The sequence below is a fragment of the Micropterus dolomieu genome, linkage group LG06 (assembly GCF_021292245.1).
Source record: "Micropterus dolomieu isolate WLL.071019.BEF.003 ecotype Adirondacks linkage group LG06, ASM2129224v1, whole genome shotgun sequence".
In the NCBI taxonomy this organism is placed as follows: Eukaryota; Metazoa; Chordata; class Actinopteri; order Centrarchiformes; family Centrarchidae; genus Micropterus; species Micropterus dolomieu.
This window is the reverse complement of record NC_060155.1, coordinates 2640462-2659830: the sequence shown is the minus strand read 5'-3', so window position 1 is coordinate 2659830 and position 19369 is coordinate 2640462. Positions and strand designations below refer to the sequence as shown.

General features: G+C 39.1%; 1 protein-coding gene across 3 annotated transcripts in view; it reads right to left on the bottom strand.

Annotated features, from left to right (window-relative positions):
- Window positions 1-19369, bottom strand: part of myo10 (myosin X) — a 128490-nt gene that overhangs the window by 35953 nt on the left and 73168 nt on the right. The window contains exons 1-12 of one of the 3 annotated variants that reach the window (XM_046051074.1): window positions 11910-12030; window positions 7334-7468; window positions 7104-7228; window positions 6731-6744; window positions 6131-6215; window positions 5841-5944; window positions 5294-5423; window positions 4320-4441; window positions 3264-3410; window positions 2777-2877; window positions 1397-1463; window positions 894-986 (exon numbers count right to left, since the gene is read on the bottom strand). In XM_046051074.1, coding sequence (XP_045907030.1) covers window positions 894-986; window positions 1397-1463; window positions 2777-2877; window positions 3264-3410; window positions 4320-4441; window positions 5294-5423; window positions 5841-5944; window positions 6131-6215; window positions 6731-6744; window positions 7104-7228; window positions 7334-7468; window positions 11910-11974 — 1188 coding nt within the window. In that variant the 5' untranslated portion in view covers window positions 11975-12030. Of the gene's footprint in view, window positions 1-893; window positions 987-1396; window positions 1464-2776; window positions 2878-3263; window positions 3411-4319; window positions 4442-5293; window positions 5424-5840; window positions 5945-6130; window positions 6216-6730; window positions 6745-7103; window positions 7229-7333; window positions 7469-11909; window positions 12031-19369 lie in introns of those variants that run through there. The other 2 variants (XM_046051072.1, XM_046051073.1) reach the window with 2 other exon arrangements.

Below are 19369 nucleotides of genomic sequence, written 5' to 3'. Positions count from 1 at the left end.
AGACCAGAGTTTATCGAGACCGAGACAAGATGAAGACTTTTAAGGGCTGAGAGCAGTCGAGACCAAGACCGAGGGAGGACGAGACCGAGTCAAGACCAAGACCAGCATGGCATGCAATAAAATGTGGAATGAGATCATAGGTACTTTACAAATTGATCTGAAAGATCCATATTCCCATTAAAACACTCACATACAAACACTAAGAGCTGAAATCTATGTAAGCATCGCAGGGAGGGGTGACAGTTGTTAATTAGGGTTATTGGTAGCATTTGAAGCAACATGTTTTACTTCCAATCAAAGTTAGGATGTTAACAAATCAGACAATGCAAAAGCAATTTATTGATATTCCCAAAGTCATGGTCTTGAAATAAAAACCTGTACAAATGCGGTGGAGACCGAGACGAGACCAAGACCATCAAAAAGTGGTCTTAAGACCAAGAGCGGTCTCGAGTACTCCAACACTACCACTGGCGCAGAGGAAGTTTTTCTGAGACCACATACACAGAATAGAACTTATTCTGTCAAAATAATTCCTTAAAGTGTCTGAATGATGATGACTTGTTATCCTTTTTAAACTCATTGCAATTTGTAGTTACGTTTTCTTTTGTTTAGATAGTAGAAGTCTTCACATTGTTAGCTTTTAATGTGTGAGCTTCTGTCTGGTGTTAATTAGGCTCAGACTCAGAAAAACTGCAGCCCAGTGTATTCATTCAAACATTTGTGTGTTCCCACTGTCACTCTGCAATTAGAGAACAAACTGCCGGACTAAATGTTAGTCCCACATTGATGAGAGACTCTCGAGTTGAACAGACTGGATGTGAAGCAGAACTCTGCAGTTAAAAAGTTGTTGAAAAGTGAAAGGGTCAACTGAAATGTGTTAGATGGAGACCTACTGAGTGCTGGCTGTGGAGTTTCTCCAGTAAGGTGTCGTCTGTGGCTTTAGGGAAGTGACTCTCCTCATTCATCAACGCCAGGAGACCCAGTTTCTATGGAAACACAGAGGGATCATCATCATTATCGATAACAAGATGATCTTACTTGTTCTTATCCTCACCACTGTCATCACAGCTATCTTGACGCTCTTTTTATTCTTGACTTGCCTATTCTGATATTTATTGTTATTTTTTAGTTACATAAATCCATATTTTAAAAGTTTACCTCCCAAGTACATAATTTCCTGTTCCCTCTTGTTAAACACGTCCAGAAACTTAAATATTAGCTAAATATTACTAGTAATATAATCTTCATCAACACCATCTCATTATTTACCTGCAAAAAGACTTTCTAGAAATATTTGTTTAAAAAGGTATCAAAAATATCCACAGCAGCATCAACATCCCACTTCCTTCTGCACATAACTCCACAGTCGAGCTAGAGTTTGGTATCACCCACAAACCTTCTCGATAAGATCCAGACACTCCCCGTTGTCCATCCAGTTGATGTCGACCCAAACCAGGCCTTCCCTGCAGGAAGCAGCCAAAAAACAAACAACAAGGGTCAGAGAGAATTTACAACAGCAAATAAAGAAAAGGACAGCATTTCAAGGTAGCTGAGCTGGCATGAAAGTAAACACATTATTATCTCGTATTCAAGTCTTTCAGTGGACCTTTCAGATGAACTTTTGGTCCAACCATCACCTGGCATTTCATATTTTAGAGGAAACCCTCATACTGTGCTCCTGTGCAGGTAGCAAAGTCCTACAATCAGGACTACCAGCTGACAGCATGGCCATCTCTGTTTCATCCAAAAACATCACAACAAGATGACAAACACAGCCAAGACAGTTTGGAGGGCTGCAGACTCAAATAAAAAAACAGAGTGTTGGTGGAGGTGGAGGATATCAGGAAACATTTGGTCGGACTGTACACTACACTGAGAAATAATGAAATGTTTATATATAATGTAAAATCATAATACTTGACAGGCTACAATATGCAGGGTTCTGATTTTCCATGCTAGGTTAGCCAGTTAAAGAGTGACCCGGTGGCTCACATGGCAGCTTTCTAATGACATGTTAATGAAATCTTGAATGTGTAATTTCCGTCTAAGGAGATCTAGAAGCCAAAGAGCTATAAGTTAAAGCTAGCTTATGAGATAGTGACCACAATCCTTCGCTTAAGCTAAAAGTCACTTTCTGTCCTGACTGTGTGTTTGAACAATATACATTTGTAATATACCAAGAACTTAGTTATTTAGTCTCATGTGAGTTGCTATAAATTTAATCATTATGGAAAAGTAACACCACAAACTAGTCTTGCTTAAAGGTACCTAGCAGTAAGTTAGCTCAGTAGCTTAATTGCCATTTCAGTTTACATGATTTAGTGTGGTAAGCTACCTTAAATCACATTTTACATGTATTGAATTAGAGAACAGATTTTATTTATTTCGTTATAAATATTACATAGTAGACACCTGGCAAGGCAGATATCCCTGAACTATAAACAATAAATAATCAAAATAAATATTATTTTCCAAACAAACTAACCTAGCTCCTTAACATTTTCCTAAAGTAGAGGAAAACCTAGTGTTCACATCTTTAAGGTATGAGCTATGGCTATTCTTTCTTGTGTAATGTTGGACTGATAGCCCAATTATCTGCCCAGCATGAAAAATTTAAACCCCTTCTGAGATAAATGTTAGGCTACTGTTGTTGTTTGCTGACAGCAAAAGGCTTGTTAGAAAACAACATTCTGGCTAAAGTAAAAGTGATGACAGACGACAGACTTTTGGAGTGAAAAATAAAACCATACATGAAGAGTAAACAACCTCCACCTACTTGTTGTATTCAAGTTGCTCCAGGGAGAAAATGTGCTTGTTAAAATATTCCTGAAGCTTCTCATTTGCATAGTTGATGTTGAACTGCTCAAAGCGGTTGACCTGAGGGGAACACAATCAGGCAGAAATTAGACACAGAAAACATAGAGGGAGAGTTAATGAAGTGAAAAACAAGACATCCCTGAGGTGTGTTTACCGATTTTCTTGATTAACATTTAAAATACTTGGGGAAAGAGAATAAAAGGTCATACTGTTGAATTTAATTGAGTGTGCTTGTGGGATTGTGGGAGGGATTTTAATTTAATTTAGTTAAATTTAATAAAGTATTTATCCCTGAGACAATATTAGATTCTAGGTTCCTATTAGATACACAAAAGGAGCTAGAAAGCATAGGAGTTTTTTCTCCTCAAATATCAGATAGATGTCAGTGTACGTCTAATGGTGCAAAAAGTACTTTATGATGAATCTTTTCTCTGGTTCAAACATACCTCGAAGTTCTCAAATCCAAAGATGTCCAGGATGCTGATGGATTTGAAGTCTTCTTTGCCCCTGATGCGGATGTTGAGCTTACGAATGATCCAGTTGAAACACTGAGAATAAAGTGCCATGGCCATGGAGTCTCTGGAGTCTACCGCCTGCAGAGAAACAAGGAAAATGTCATTGGTACCAAGCAGTTTGTTAAAATCAGTGGTTTGAAGGTTTTTATTTCAGAAATATGGCATCACTTTATAAGTTTTAAGCCTGAGAAATTGTGATTTCTTTTGCTGCACCTACAACTAATGATATTATTTAAATCCCTAAACAAAGCAGAAAAATAGTGCTACAAACTTCAAATTCTTAAAAGTAAGTAAATTAATAAAACAAAGGTTCATGGTACATTTGCTTTAAATACGTTATCTTTATTGGCTAATAATTAATCAATTAAAGATGATGAAAACTCTAACATATGTAAACTTTGTTTTGCAATATCTACATCTATTTTAAGGAAATTCTCATTCTGACCTACAGCTGAAATTATTAGTTGACTGAGGTAAAAATAATTGACAGCCACTTTAATAGAGCAAGTATTTTTCTTTCCCTTCTCAAATGTGCTGCTTTTTTCTGTTTTATATCATCGTTTGCTTGGTCATTGGAAGACATCAGCTTGGGCTCTGCTGCATTGAGGAATTTTCTGTCACTTTTAGACTAATTACTAGCAACCCTTCTCTGATCATACAGTTAAGTTGAAATAACCAAGAACAGTTCTACAAAGGTACAGAACACTACTGTGTTGCTCCTTTTTAGTACCATATTAACCAAACACTGAACGGTTTGTTGTCTAATTTTGTAACAAAGAGGGAAACTACACCATGGAGATTAGTTTTCTAGTCATCTTTTTGCCTGTGAAAACAGTTGTGAATGTCTTCTGCATGAGTTTTGTCAAGTCTCAGAAAAATATGTTATCTCTACTTGATTTTTTAATGGAAAGCTTGAGTTACAATCTAGGTGTGTTTGTACAGATCATTCAGGTTATTGTACAGGTGTGGTAACTGCCATTTACTGACCTGTTCCACAGTCAGAGGTGTGGAAATTTCTTCGCCCCTGAGGATCATGGACCGATGGGTCAGGACCTCTGCCAGCTGATCTGAGTTCAGCCCCAGGAGGTCAGACGTCCGGCTGAGGGCTGCTGATGTATAAAACACACAAACCCCATTATCAGAGATTTCAGAGATGTTTGGACTGAACATTTCATTTTAAAACTCATTCTAAAGCTGACATTAGCAAAAGATGTCTGCTTGTAACATCCAGCTGTTGAATTTTTTTTTCCAGCATCATCCTACTCATTCATCCAGTAAAAATCACAAACCAGTGATCACTTCCTCACATCACCACGATGGCCTTTTCAATAATCAATAACTGCTGCCGCTACCTTTTCAAACGTGACCTTTGACTCTTGAATATTAAATACGTTTGCATTTGTTCAGTCCGGTGATAACATGACCCTGGGGGCCAAACCTCTCAGTGCCACAGGAAGCGAAGTTGTAACATCCAGCAATGTTAATGACGGCTAACATCCTTGGCATGTTTGTTCACTGAACTGTGGATTTTTTCCTTTGATGGATTAGTCTTCAAACATACTGTGTGAAACATGTTATTTTATATTTTATATTCATACTTATCTAAACAAATGAAGAGTGTTACATTTTTAATTGCTACATTTTTTTTGATTTAAAGAAGAAAAGAAAGGAAAGAATGATCACATACGTAGTTAAATGAATGAAACTAAAGTGAAGCGTTTTGCACTGCTACGCAACAAAGTAGAGCCACTTAAGCCTTTATTCCTGACAACCGCCATAATTCCATGACCACCAGAGGCCCTACTCATGTTAACGGAAACATACTGACAATGACTAAGGTTATTGTTTTTCTTGTGAGGACAGTCTCACCTTGACAGGAAAGCAAAAAAAGTAGTTGGAAAATGCTGAAAGTGACAGTGGAGAGAAGTAAAACAGAGGAAGGTGAGGACAAACTCTCTGACCTGATTTAGAGGAGACTTGCGCTCCTCCCGCCGTCATGAACTCGATGTTCCCTGCGTGGAGGATCCCAGCCAGGAGGCGAAGGATCTCCCCAATGTTCTCCTCCGTGAACTGCATCGTTCGCATGGAATTCTGAGAACCACAAACACGCAAAAGAAGCAGTTGACGAAGACAGGTCACAGCTTCATGTTCTCGCTGCAGGCAGGCAGGCAGGCGGTCTGATGGATACATGTTGAATTCCTCACCAGCTAATTTTGTTTCTTTTGGGTCTAGACTGAAAATATCTGACAGCAGCTGTTAGTTACCATCTGTCTTCAGCGGGCTGATTAGTCTTTTGGGGGATTCTGGAGGTTTGGACAGACTCAGAAGTGGTGGTCTGAGTTTGGCAGCAGTGGTTTCACTTTTCAGTCTCACCAGGATCAAATACTCAGAGTTTCTTACTCTGATTTAAGGTTATGAATAAATGAATCATACAGAAATATAATACAGTATGTATGTGGGAATGAAAAAGTACATTTTTAGTGATAAAGCTAGTTGTGTCCTGCGTACCAAAACATCCTGAAAAGTGCCCTTGTCATTGATTGTCTTGTCAGTGATGCAGCTGGACTGTCTCAGGTAATGGTAGCTGTCAGGGTGGGTCAACCCGAATGCCTCTGGAACAACACAAACAAGCACAAATACAAATGCACTCAGTTACCTTTTCTGGTTTTATGTTTTTCCCTATATTACAAAACCGTGTTATTATTAAGTGTCCAAAATGAGTTTTGCATTCAACACATTGTAGATAATGCACTTTTGTAAATTGTTATTATCTTTAAGTTTAGTAAAGTGTGACCTACCTTTCTGCTGGGTGTTGATTCCTTCTAACAGGGCGTAGAAGATGTGGTAGTTTCTCTCCCCTGGGTTCTGCCGGACCACTCGGTTCTGTAGGGGAACAGAAGTGCTGCTATTAGGTACTCATATTTATATTAACACAAACATGCATGCACAGTTTTAAAGTGGTACTCCAACCAGAATATATCTTTTGTGCGTCAAGCACTAACCCCAGTTTGAAATGTGTAAATTATTTGTAGTTTCATCCTCCCCGCTGTGGTCTTTCAAACCACTCTTGCAGCACAATCCACTTTTTTTCTGAATTGCTTCTGTGTTGCACTGCCTCAGAAGCTCTGTGTTTAGTCATATTTTGGCACAGTGTTGAGAGTTTGGAACATACAGATAGATTAGAAAAGCAGTGTGCTGCAGAAGTGGTTTGGGAAGTGTTTGTGGAGGTTTTAATGCTTTGTTTCTACACCCTGAAGTTGTCACCACTGAGAGCTGCTCTACCGATGACATTTTTAGCAATTGAAGCCCACGGGAAGTCTGACAATAGATTTTGATGGAGTGTCACTTTAAACACACTCAAGTGCAATTACAGACTTAGTAGGAGGAAGGACACTCACCTTTTCTAAGAGGTCTGTGATCAAAAAGTGTCAGTCAAGGCACATAACTGCTGGAGATGGCTCTACAGTGGCTACCAATGTGATTCTGCTAATGTTCTACAAACACAATGACTAAAGCAAAGCACTGTTTGCCAGCTTACACCTGTTAGCTTACACCTGTTAGCTTACACCTGACTTTCCAAGTTCATACTAACCAGAGTAAAAAACAATTGGAAGTCTGAGGCTCTACCTTGTCCATGGCTCTGCATATGTTTAGCCTTAAAGGCATCTTTTGCCAACTGCTTCAAGTACTTCCTTCCTGTATGTTAAGCCTGGATAGGAAATGTGCAGTTGAAAGGAAGTGGCAGCCGCTTGAGTGGGTTTTAAAGGATACAGTCAATGATTCTGCCTCCCTGGATGTTGCCCTTCTGGCTGAAATGCAGCTGGATAAACTTCCCAAAGCGGCTGGAGTTGTTGTTGTAGACGGTCTTGGCGTTTCCAAAGGCCTCCATGATGGGACTGTGGAGTGAAGAAGGAGCAGGATTAACCAGGACATTAACCAGGGTTCTTCAATTAAACGTTTGCCAACTAAAATAGTTAACCATAAATAACATTAACAATTACCTGCTCTCCAGCAGCGCCTCCTCCACATGTGACGTCCCGTCTCTGGACGATACCTCCAGGGAGTGCTGGCTCATGGCCGACAGGAACTTTAAGATCAGCTTGGTGCTTTCTGTTTTTCCAGCGCCGCTCTCTCCACTGTGGGGGAAGAAAATACACGACTGGTGAGAAAGCAAATCTTCATAATCAAATCTTCATTTTTTCTTCTTCTTATTATTAATGGAAATAATGATGTTAATTTTATTCTTTGCATTAGGCTTGATATATTTTCTGCATTAGTAGCAGATGTTGTAGCAGCAGCAGTAATAACAGCAGTAATAGAAGCAGCAAAAATAGTAACACCAGTAGCAAAAAAAATAAAATAAAAAAGCAGTGGTAATATAACCCAAGTAAACATGATTATGCAATATAGTTTATGCTGCAATAAATAAAGTTATACAGGCTCGAAAGAGCTTGATTTTCAGAATCAACATTTTTGTCAGTCCAACGTTCAGACACAATCAGACAGCCTCCAGCATCTTTTAAGACTTTTGATTGGAGCAGAAGGTGTGACACAGGTCTGAACTCAGTTTGTGAAAACATCTGAAAACTTGTGTGGGTGGAGTGCGTCTTTACTCAAGGTGAGACTGAGTGTCTTTGCCTGCAGGTTGTTTGTGCTTGAAAAACCTGCCTGCCGCAGGTTTAAACTATCGATTACTCACAACAAACGGGGTCAGATATGAAATAGGTGTTTTTCCTGACTCATGAGTGAACACAACAGATAGTTTTCACACACACAATTGACAGCATGATGGGAAATACTCAGGGTACATGTTCCAAAACTCAACCACTAGATGGTGCACTGGACACTGCTAATTAGCTGTGTGCTGACCGTCACTGCCGTCATCACCTGATTCGTGACTATGAATGAAATGTAGGATGCAACAACACAACAACAGGCCTCAAAGCCACAAATGAAGATCAATATGATGGACCTTCATCTTATTCTCCAGAACTGAAATAATGTGCGTAGAGGCACTGCAGGGTGGTGACGCATGACAAACACACATGACAAAAATCTGCAGTGGAATTAAAGTTGAATCTAATTAATGTAGGAACAATAAACAAACCAGAATATTCACATAGCAAGCATTTAAGAGGCTAACAAGATTTAGTCAAACAACAAAAGAACACGTAAAGATGGGCAGATTATTGAAGAAACAATAACATGATGGTCATTACTTCAGTCAATTGTTCAGTCATGACAAACATATTTGGGTACACTGTTAACACTAGCCTTGTGTATTTCAGGTCTAAAATCTCAGCTGTTTGGGCAAAGTATAATGCCACATGAATAAATATTTTTACATTTAAAATGGATCACATTCATTTAATCTGTTTAATGTTTAATATGAATGATGTTGCTGGTAGTGACAAACCCCACAGATAATATTCACCTTCACAGACGGAAGTTCCCCTCAGCTCTTCTAAGCAGTTTGGTGTCACTCAGTTCATTGTTTTATATTAGGAATGCTATTTTATTGACTCTGATAAACACACTGTACACTACCTGCCCAACACCAAACAGTAGATGCACTTAAGAGACTAGCTAGTAAAGAAAGTGAAGCATTTAGCAGTTAACTATCCAGAGAGCTGGAGTTGGTGGAGACCAAAAACAGAGCTAAAATGAAAGAGATTATTGATTCGACATTCATCAGGTGGACACTAACACAAATCCAACAGGATGGTAATGTAGCTCTGCGTCTGCTGAATGTGTAAATAGGAAGCTTTTTGCTACAACGCATGCGCTGTAATTGCAATTGTTTGCTAACATGTTATCAACTTTATGAGATGATAACATATACATTTTGTACAGCTTGTTCGCTGCCCTCAAGTGGGCAGAAGTCAACCATCACTGCTGCTTTAACTTTTGCCATTTGCACAACAGTAACTGATGTAAAGGTTAAAGGAAACACGCAGTTCATAATCTTGATAGTGTTGTGATAACAACAATTGAGTTCAGTTCAGTTTTCAGTTTGAGCACCAATGAAATGAAAGTTACTTTTCAAAAGAATTATGAAAGACTTCTAAAATTTCAGTACAGTTTTCTTCACAGACTATAACTGGAGAAGAACCATTAGAACTATTGGCTGCAGTTCTGTGTAGTAACATCAAGACACAAGATTTTACTGACAATAAAATTTAGGGTTCATCATTCAGGGTTTTGGCTGTATGCACTATAAACTAGACACTAGACAGAGCCGACATTTAAAACAGCTACTCTCCATTTACTGCGGTGATGACTATGATTTTGCATGTCAAACCACCTGACAACCTTCATCAGCCTGATCCATAATCAGTGGTGTCCAGCGTCACTCTCATCCCACTGCAGGCTTTGTTTACAAACCAACTGATGGGACTGGAGACATTTTTCCATTCATCATTATCTGAGTGTCTCACACAGGGCCTGGCAGCAGACTGGGATGGATTCTGGGGGTCTGTAACAGCTTAGTTTTAATTTGTGATGTTTTTTTTGTTGACGCAGATTAAAACAGGTTTGTAGTTTGACGCATTTATTTCCATCGTCATTGTTTTTGTTCTTAAAGCCAAATAGTTACATGGACATGTTCGGAGAGATTTTAAATTAAACTCAATATTAAAAGGAAACGACTGCAGCAGCTTACAGCATACTGGCTTCCCTCAAACTGAAAATCCTGTTGTTGGTTTGCATTTTTTAGGTATTTTTGCTTGTTCAATGACTCAAATTAACCGTCAATGAATTTACCTCAGAAGGTTGTTTAGGTAAAGTAAATGACAAACACAGAATATTAAAAAGAGAAATGAATGTTGGCTCTTGAACGAACTTGTGTTTGTGAGTTTTAACTATCACCGCTGTCAAACACAGCGTGATGCCTGAAGAAACGCCTCACACACCTCTCAGGGACAACATGAACTTGGCAACCTGCAGCCACACAGTGTGAGGGGCTGGCCATGTTAATTATTAACCTGGGAAGCCATTACACTGACACTGTGAGCAACTCAAGAGCATTAGTCCACAAAAGACACATCATTCAACACAAACAGGACACTTCACCGCAGTGTTGTCCAAAACACACCAAGACCTCGGAGACCTTTAGAAGCTACGCTGGTGGCTATAAACATAAACAACAACAACATCTCTGTTGACTTTCTTTGCGTGAATAAAGGTTTTAAAAACCAATTGGAATGGCTGTTTTTAAACGAGCATACCAGTGTTGATGTTTTATTCAGTTTATTAAAACTCATACAGTTCACAATACTTTTGAGAAGTTCTGACCATATTTCAGTGCAACCTTTTTAAATATACACGTACAACTACATTACCAGATAATGTTAGTCTGATAACACATCAAGCTAGTCTGCAAGTTGATTTTCTTATAATACTGAACTGAATGGAAGTTAAGAATATACATCCAAAACTCTAAAACATCACAGCATGTTTTAGTTAATGGTCACACATGATGTGGAGTTTGAGTAAAGTGCAGGCATTCGTTTTAAAAGCCACTATAGGGCATCTTAAATGTTAGCTTTTTTTTCTCCTTATGAGTGCTGCTTTTCACATCTGTAAACATTTTATGACCGAAGGTGTGATTCATTTTAAGAACAAAACTCTCCAAACCCATTTGGGTAATGGCTGGGTGACCGGCAGTCACACTGAAGGTTTTCACAGCTGAACTGCTGTAAACTCAAATGTTAGAAATGCCTTTGATTGAGCCAGCTTTTCTCATGGCACAATAATCGATGTGTTTTTTGCTTTCAGTTTGCTTACAATAAAGAGGCATCAAATAACAATAAAGAGAGCACCAGTGAGCAGAAGCTACACGAGCTGAACAGACAAGGAAAGGCGAGCCAGCTAAAACTCAAACTGTTTGATTGACAGGTGATGGCTGAGAGGTGCACAGCAAAAAGATGGGGAGGAACACTTTTTACTAAACAAAACCCTGCAGATGCTGTTGAATTTAAATGATAGTAACCTGTGCTAACTGTGGCTGCAGACCAGAGATAGGAAAACTAAATTAATAAAAAACACTGAGCCCCTGGCATCACCAGACTAATTCTGTTTCCCTTCTATTCATTTTCGATTTCAAAGGGGCATTAACAATGGGCGTGGACCAAAATGCCTCTGGATGCAATTGGATAGACCTAAACCAATCACAGCAACAAAACATGCAGTGTGATGCAGTGAAGTGGGTAAATTAAACTTTCCAAATGCTGTCAGATGTACGGCAAACATCTTTCTTTTCGATAATGGTTTTATGTGCAGTTTATTGTTTTTTTAAATTATACTATATTATATACTACTTTTTTTTAGCATTTGAAGCAAAGAAACTCATTGGGTGACATTTGAATCAGATACAAGTTAAGTTTAGATTACTGATGCATAAAGAGCAGCTGAAAACAAAATAGAGGCTTGTTTCATATATTGCATGTGCATGTTACATGAACTGACAGCAGACTGAAGGAAGTCTACTGGAAAACAGGCAGTGGGTAGCATATGGACAGACTGCATTATATCCTCCTCCTGGAGCGTTACGGTGGTTCAGAGGCCTGAGGTACATACCATGTAGTCACGACACTGTGAAAAACATCCACGCTCTTGCCTCCATCTCTCCTGACTCTCACCATTGGAAACTAATCTAATAAAGCAGAAATGTTCTTTGTTTCCTTTCCAGCTAAGTGAGATATTTCAACTTTTACATCCTGGAGCAGAACACAGAAGTTGGAGATAATTAGATGGCCAAATTCCAACACACACAAACAGAATCTTGAATGGAGTTCATTCTAAACCAAAGTTCCCTGATAAAATGATTAATTCTGACAGGAGAGCAGGTAAAATCTAACATACCGAGTTGAGTTTGTAATGTTTTGTGGGCAGATTGGATTTCTATCATAATGGACATTTGAATATCTACCTTTGGATTTTTACAACTTTTAATTCACAACTATGAAAGTAGGCTAAATAAACCCTCTGGAGGCTGTCTATTCATCAGTGAATACACAGAGCATGTTTTATTTATAGCAACATTACTTTATTTATATATCATGTTGACAAAAGCTGATAAAAACAAAAACATTATAATATTTTAAAATAACATTTTAATCTGATTTATTAATGTTTCAATGATTTACAGACTATTTTATGAAAAACACAAAAAACAAAAATGCAAAATGTAAATTACTTCTAAGTAGATTTTTTGCTAAAGATTTGTACTGATTTGTATTTTATGGGCACCTTTGTAATTTTTCTTGTACTTTGGGTTTCTGGCAGCTTTGTATTTTATGTTAAATTAGTGATATGACAAACTTTCAGTTGAGTTTGGGCTGAATAAAGGGACACAATGCATGCTGGGTGGGGACAGGTTAAAAGGTGTTAAACAAAGACAAAAGGTATTGCTTAGAAAGTCTGCAAAAATTTTTAAATCAAGATCAACCTGGACTCCAGAGGGTTTTACGCCTTATTTTGAAATCTCACTGGTATGTTTGGTTGGACAGAAAACAGGACTGGAGATAATGTAAACTCTCAGGGGGTCTGGCTTTAGCTTGAGATTTGATCGCGTTGCACATATGGACACATGTTATGACACAACGGGCTGCAGGTTAGATACTCACCATGTCAGAGATGACTGAGCAGCCATTTATGGTTCAAGTCATAAGCTTCTTTAAAAGCTCCAGTTTGGAGCATTTTTAAACATGTCAGTGTCACTTTAATTATGACACCTTAGAATACTTAGAATTAACAACCAAGAACACAGAGGAAATTATCCGTTTATGAACGGTTTATCTTCCCCCAGTGAAACGATTAGTGCTTTTGTTTGTCTAAATTGAGAAACACACTTCTGATGCTTTCCTTCTTCCCTCTCAATGAACACGTTTATCTTTAAAGTGATTTTTCCACGGGCACCTCCTTTCACTTCCTGCTTAGGAAGCATTAGCTCAGTTTGTCTTGGAAGAACTGCACTCTTTGTCCATTTTGTGATATAAAGAAATCCAGCCGTTGTGTCTGTTAGCTTGTTTTGATGTTTTTCTGCCCCCTAGTGGCCAAAAGTCATTATGATGCAGCTTTAAAGTTTGTGTATTTGAGCGTTTGTAATAATACTTCATCCAACTAAACTAAATCCAACAAAAGGCAAGCAAAACAAATCTTTGATTTTTTTAAAACTTTGATTTAACTTAATTTTTTATACACTAATTTCTTCTTTGCATTTATATGACCTGTTGATGTCCTTAGTGTTTACTCCTTACCTTAACACGTTAGTCTTAAAAACTTGGTAAGTCACTGACATCTGAGGGATGTGTTTCTCTGACTTTCTCATTCTCCAAAATTGCTCAGTGCAGCTTTGATGTACTTAGGTTTCAATTCAGGTGATAACATGGAAACACTTTTTTAATATTGAACAGTCAAGTTAAGACTCGAGTCTTTGGCTCCAGTTTTGGGGGGTCTTCATTACAGCTGAAGAGAAACTGTAAATTCAAACACACAGCCACTCTGGAGATCTTGGCTCTTTCCAACATTGGGTCAAACTTTCTTAAAGGGATTGGATCTTACTTTAAAGGGCTTGATGTGTGTATCTCATTTAAATATCTTAGACTATAATGACGGCCAAATCTGAAGGCCTTCTAAATGTTACTTATTTAAAAGACCTCTGGCTTCATGCCAACATGTCCAAACTAGGACACACACACACACACACACACACACACACACACACACACACACACACACACACTCCTAAACAGCACCCTGCTTTTGTATAATCCCTGGCTCTCCACACGCTGTTGCCACCCAAGGTAAAACCCCCCACAGGCAGGAAGGGGGGAGTCTTCAGCGGAGCAACTGAGCGTGCTGGACAAACTGCCCTCACAGCTCTGGACCTCACCCAGGCCTTTTGTACCAAGGAGCAGAGCTGCAGACTGTTAGAGAGTGAAAGAGTTTCTGAGCGGGGGAAGAGAAACTGAGACGAGAAGTAAAACACAATGAAAGAGAAAAAAAAATCCATCTCTACACGTCCCTTAATCTGGTATAATCTGTTGCCTTCTTCAGAACTGAGAACTTTTCACTGGAAAAAGTGAAATGATCTCAACAAACTTCTTGAAAGAAGATTAAGATTAAATTACTTGTTAAGATGGACTGGAATGCATGTCTAAAGTCTGCCAGGCTCCTCTGCAGGGGTAGTGCTTCACTGCCAGAAATATTAAAACCTAACAAGACAATTACTTACACACTCAAAATTCAAATATGGCTTTCTCAACCACACTAGCACACGGACTTTAGAGATGTGGGTGTGTCGTGTAACACTTTGGTCCAGACTGAAATATCTCAGCAACTACTGGGTGAATTGCCAGTTTGGTACAAACATACATGTTCCCAAAAGGATGAATCACTTTGGTGCTGCTCTGATCTTTTGAATCCCAAATCGTTACTTATGGACGTGTGGTCAAGACCCATTGGCGTCGCTTTTCAAGGCACTGGGTACCCCTTTAATGTTGTTTTTGCGCATTTAAGTTAGTAATGATAAATATGCAACAAGTCAGGCTTTCAAAATAAAGCATGAGGTTAACTTTGTCAGACGGTCTCAGTTTGGTTAGGTTTAGGCACTGGACCTGGGGTGTCAGGACGCTGGTGCACTCTCCCCAAACGCGTGCATGACTGCACTAATCTGATCAAGAAGCTGTAAAATAAAAACAGTAATGTAAAACAGATCAGATCTACTTTATGCAAGGCAATAAAACACAAAAAAACAAATAGTCAGCCTAAGTAATTTCCGGTTTAAATGAGTGCTCATGTAAATACACCTACAACAAACAGGGCAAGATATGCTCTCTTCCTTTGCTGTGATGCATTCCTTCCTTTGGTCACAGTTTAGTCAAATTATTAATCTCACAGTGCACCCGACAGAGAAAAATCCTGCAAAATCTCAAGAGGAAACCCCTCAGGTATGTTTTTGCAGGGCTTTAGTGCAGGGCTTTTGTGAGCCCAGATGCCTGAGTAATTAACAAGGCTAGAGAGTCTTGAGTTTGACCCCACGCCCATCTCTGGGGTCAGCAGGCCAGAGACAAACTGCTGGGTCCGGCTGTGCAGGATAACACCCTCAGACTGTTGTAATTCAATCAAATCTGGGCTGTTTTGGACACAACGGCAGCCAGTCAAAACAAAATCTTAATCTTTGTAAATGAAAATCTGTCAAAGGTTTGAGATAATCCCAGTGTTTTATGTTATAGTTTGACCTTAAGACATTTTCTAGAAGCAAGTAGCAGTATTTCTTTTTTACAAAATAAACTGAGTATCATATCTCAAAATGTTTTGGTGGTACTGAGAGTCAAAAACTGCAAAAAGTAGTTGGTCAGACATGCAGTCTTTTCAATGATCAGATATTTCCTGATCTAAATAAAAAAAATTATATCTAATTGAAAAGATCCAAAACGATTACTAAATGGACTTAATGTGAGACTGGTTTGTTCAAACTCAAAAACCATAAACTGACTTGTTCAGATGCACATTTGTGCGTGTGTATACTGTAGATTTACAATTATTGAGACAGTAATAGTAGTAAATGTTTCCTTTAAAATGTTTGATATAGACCGGAATAAACCCAGAAAAGGGCAAGTAAGATGCAAACTAGATTTATTGGCTATCAGACAATCTTGGCCAATCAGAGGGTCTCGATGATACAAGAAGTTTGAACTAGCCTGCATTTTGAACATGCAAACAATGGCGTGGATATAAACATGACAAAAGTATGTGGACACCTGATGTTGGAACCTGGCTGCAGGGATTTACTTTCAATTAGACATAAGAGAGTTAGTAAGGTCCAGCTCTAATGAAGGGTGATCAGGTCTGGATGAGTTGGTTTGTCTGTTGGATGGGGTTAAGGTCAGGGCTCTGTGCAGGCCTGTTAGGCATTGCCATGATGAAACAATAAAGGGCCAACCACAAGCTGCTGACACAAGGTTGGAAGAACACTGTAAGATATCATTGCATGCTGCAGCATTAATATTTCCCTTTAGGGGACCAAACCAGTAAAACAGAGCCACGCAAAGACCAAAGGCACGGAATTAAGATGTAAAAACATGCTAACTAGTCTGAATCTCCTGTTTATTGCTTTATTATCTAGAAGAAAACCTGCCATGGTAGCACTTGCTGTGCGCAATGAAACTTTGGAGGTTTTCCAGGAGATTCTTCGTTGGTGGTTCAGAATAAGTTCTTGCTGAAATCTGCAGCAAAAACACAATGGAGGGTGGGGGGTGGGTTCTATTAAAATCATGTGGCTTGACACAGGCAGGTATCCGCATCAGTGAAAACGCAAAGCGGCATTCATGAGCATTAATGAGCAGATGTCTTGTGTTAGAGCTGGTTTCTTCTTCTTCTTCCTCCTCCTCCTCTTCTTTTACACCGGCTCCTGTTTCATTCACCTCCCTCTGCCTGGATCTGATTACCCACAGTCCCTAAATCCGACGAGAAAGCTTCCTGCCTCGACTGAAAGTGCCAACTAGCAATTTATAGCTCTTCTTATTCTCTCTCTCTCACACCCACACACACACCATGAAGCAGTCCTTTTTCTGTATGGGTGGGGGGTGCTGCCATGTTACATGTTTTACGAGGGTCCGCTCTGAGATGGCTTTGGTGTTTTCGGGGGACCAACAGGAGAAATATGTGTGTCAGAGATTATTGTGAACCAGACCACGTACTGTGGCAGCTGGGCAGACTGACTCGGTGATCAAGTGATCCTCCACCTAAAATCTAGCTTTAGGTTTTAGACACACAACTTTACTCCTGATCTGGCGGTTAAAAGTGTCTTGCATTTGTCAAGTTTCAAGCCCCACCATTGGTTTAGAACACATTCTGTTTCACGTCTAACAGTGAGATTGAATTTACAGTGAAAATACATGTTAATACTTGTTGTCTGCTGACTTCCTTTCCAAAATACTAACTTATCTTGACTGCCATAAAGGTTAAAGGCAGTTACAGTAGGTCAGAACACATTTGAGCAGTCTGTCTACCTTTTCATATAAATATATAAGAAATGTTAATGCTAACTCAAAAGCTCCACTGAACTAGTTCATTCAGAACTTCCACACTAAGGTTACATAGGTGGAAAACTAGTAAGTGGATCTTTCAGTTGAGGGTATTTTGTCTCAAATAATATAAAATATAATAACACATCATTTTTCTACTTACTGTGACTGTGGCACATAACCAGTAACCAGCAGCTCTTCTGATTTCCTCTCCATTTTTCTCATTTTTCTGAGCTACTATTGTTCTAAAAGGCCTTTGTTTACTGTAACTGTAGACAACAGGTTTGTCTTGTAACAAACACCAGAACAACTTTGGCTGCACAAAGGCATACAATCCTAGGAAATATGTTTTAAGGGACCTAGTTCTTTTCAAAAGATCTGTATATTTTGCAGTGAAAATAAGTTCAAACCAAAACGATGAGCCTGTAGTTAGTAGTACAGAACCACTGCTAGTAGGTTGACGATAGGTGGGGTATACATAATCCATAAAAGTTATTTATATTATTCTATATAATTTAATAAGTGACTTTTGTTTGATCAGGGTTGCCTCCCAACAGTGCACTAGGAACCCTGAACAGCCGCCAACCTGACGTTCACTCAGCAGTCAGCCCACACAGCCAGGCAGCAGCCCTCAGGAAAAACACTTGGTAGTCAAAAAACTGAGTGTCCCTGCTCCGCCCTGCAATTATTCACAGCCTCACACATCCATCACCCACAGCAGCAGACCAGAGGGAGCTCCAGCACTTCGCCTCTGCTGAGACCGAATCACTCTCTGGCCCAAGTATCAGAGAGTGATTATTTATTAAACACTGTGTGAACAAGAATTTTTAATTTACACCGTTTTACAAACTTTTGATTATATATAATTATATATTAATTAATTGATAACTTAGTTCATTTCAATTTTGTGTAGGGCTGCTCCACCTGTCTCTGACACGTTTCTGGGCATTATAAACAATATATTCTTAATCTTGTATGAATGTTATTTTGCAACATATAGTATATACAGTATAACATGTCAACTTATGTGCAAAAACACTATTATTACTTTAAAAAAACATTTGAAATTATGTTTTTAAAAACATTTGTGCACTAAACTTAATGTGTTATTTTTGTAAAAAATGTTTTGCAGGCAATTTTGCTTTTAAATATTAACATTTTCTTTTGGCTAAGCATACGGTGGAAGTCATTTGATGCCCTGCTCATCACAATAACGTTTATTTCCCTACTTGCAACTGCTGAACTAAGTAAGACCATGACCTGGAGCTCAGACCATCGTGTTGGACATTTACAACAAAGTCAAAAGATGAAATGTTCAACCTCAAAATATTCTCAAAGATGCAAATAATCAACCCTTGTGTGTGTCTTGGGAGGCTCAGTGTGTCATTTACTCTATTTTAACTGTAAACCGTCAGGTTGCGTTTTAGCTGAGACAACAGTTAAAGGTCACGACTGTGGTCTGTGGTCTATCCTCTCTGCCCTGCATGGCTTCATGTGCTGCTGCTGCTGCTGTCACGGGAAAAACTACGCAACCAAATTGGTGTTTATCTTATTCGTGAAGTAACAGATTCTGTGGTAAATTAAGTGTTTTCAGAAAGAACTGGTTGAAAAGTCCGCGGCATGGGTTCATAAATACACAGAGTTCAAGGAGGAAGGGCAAAGTTATCATTTTGAAAAGCAAGAAGAGAAGAGACTACTGAACCCTCGAGGGAAATATGCTTGTTGCAGCAGGAAAAGCACCAGGAATCAGAGGGATAAGAACACACACAAGCAGCTCTGTAGCAGTGATACGTCTCTGTTAACAGAATGGCAGCATTGTGAAGCTCAGGTCCTTCTCCAATGACAATATGACATGTTTGTGTTTACGCCTCGCTGTGCGCGCCGTGGTGCATCTTCTTCCCACTGACCAACATCCTGCCTGACAAAAGAGTTTCTGTGCCCTAAACAGGAGGACGAAGGCAACTCAGAGCAGAAGACGACTGGAGGGAACATGAAGGCGAGACTGCA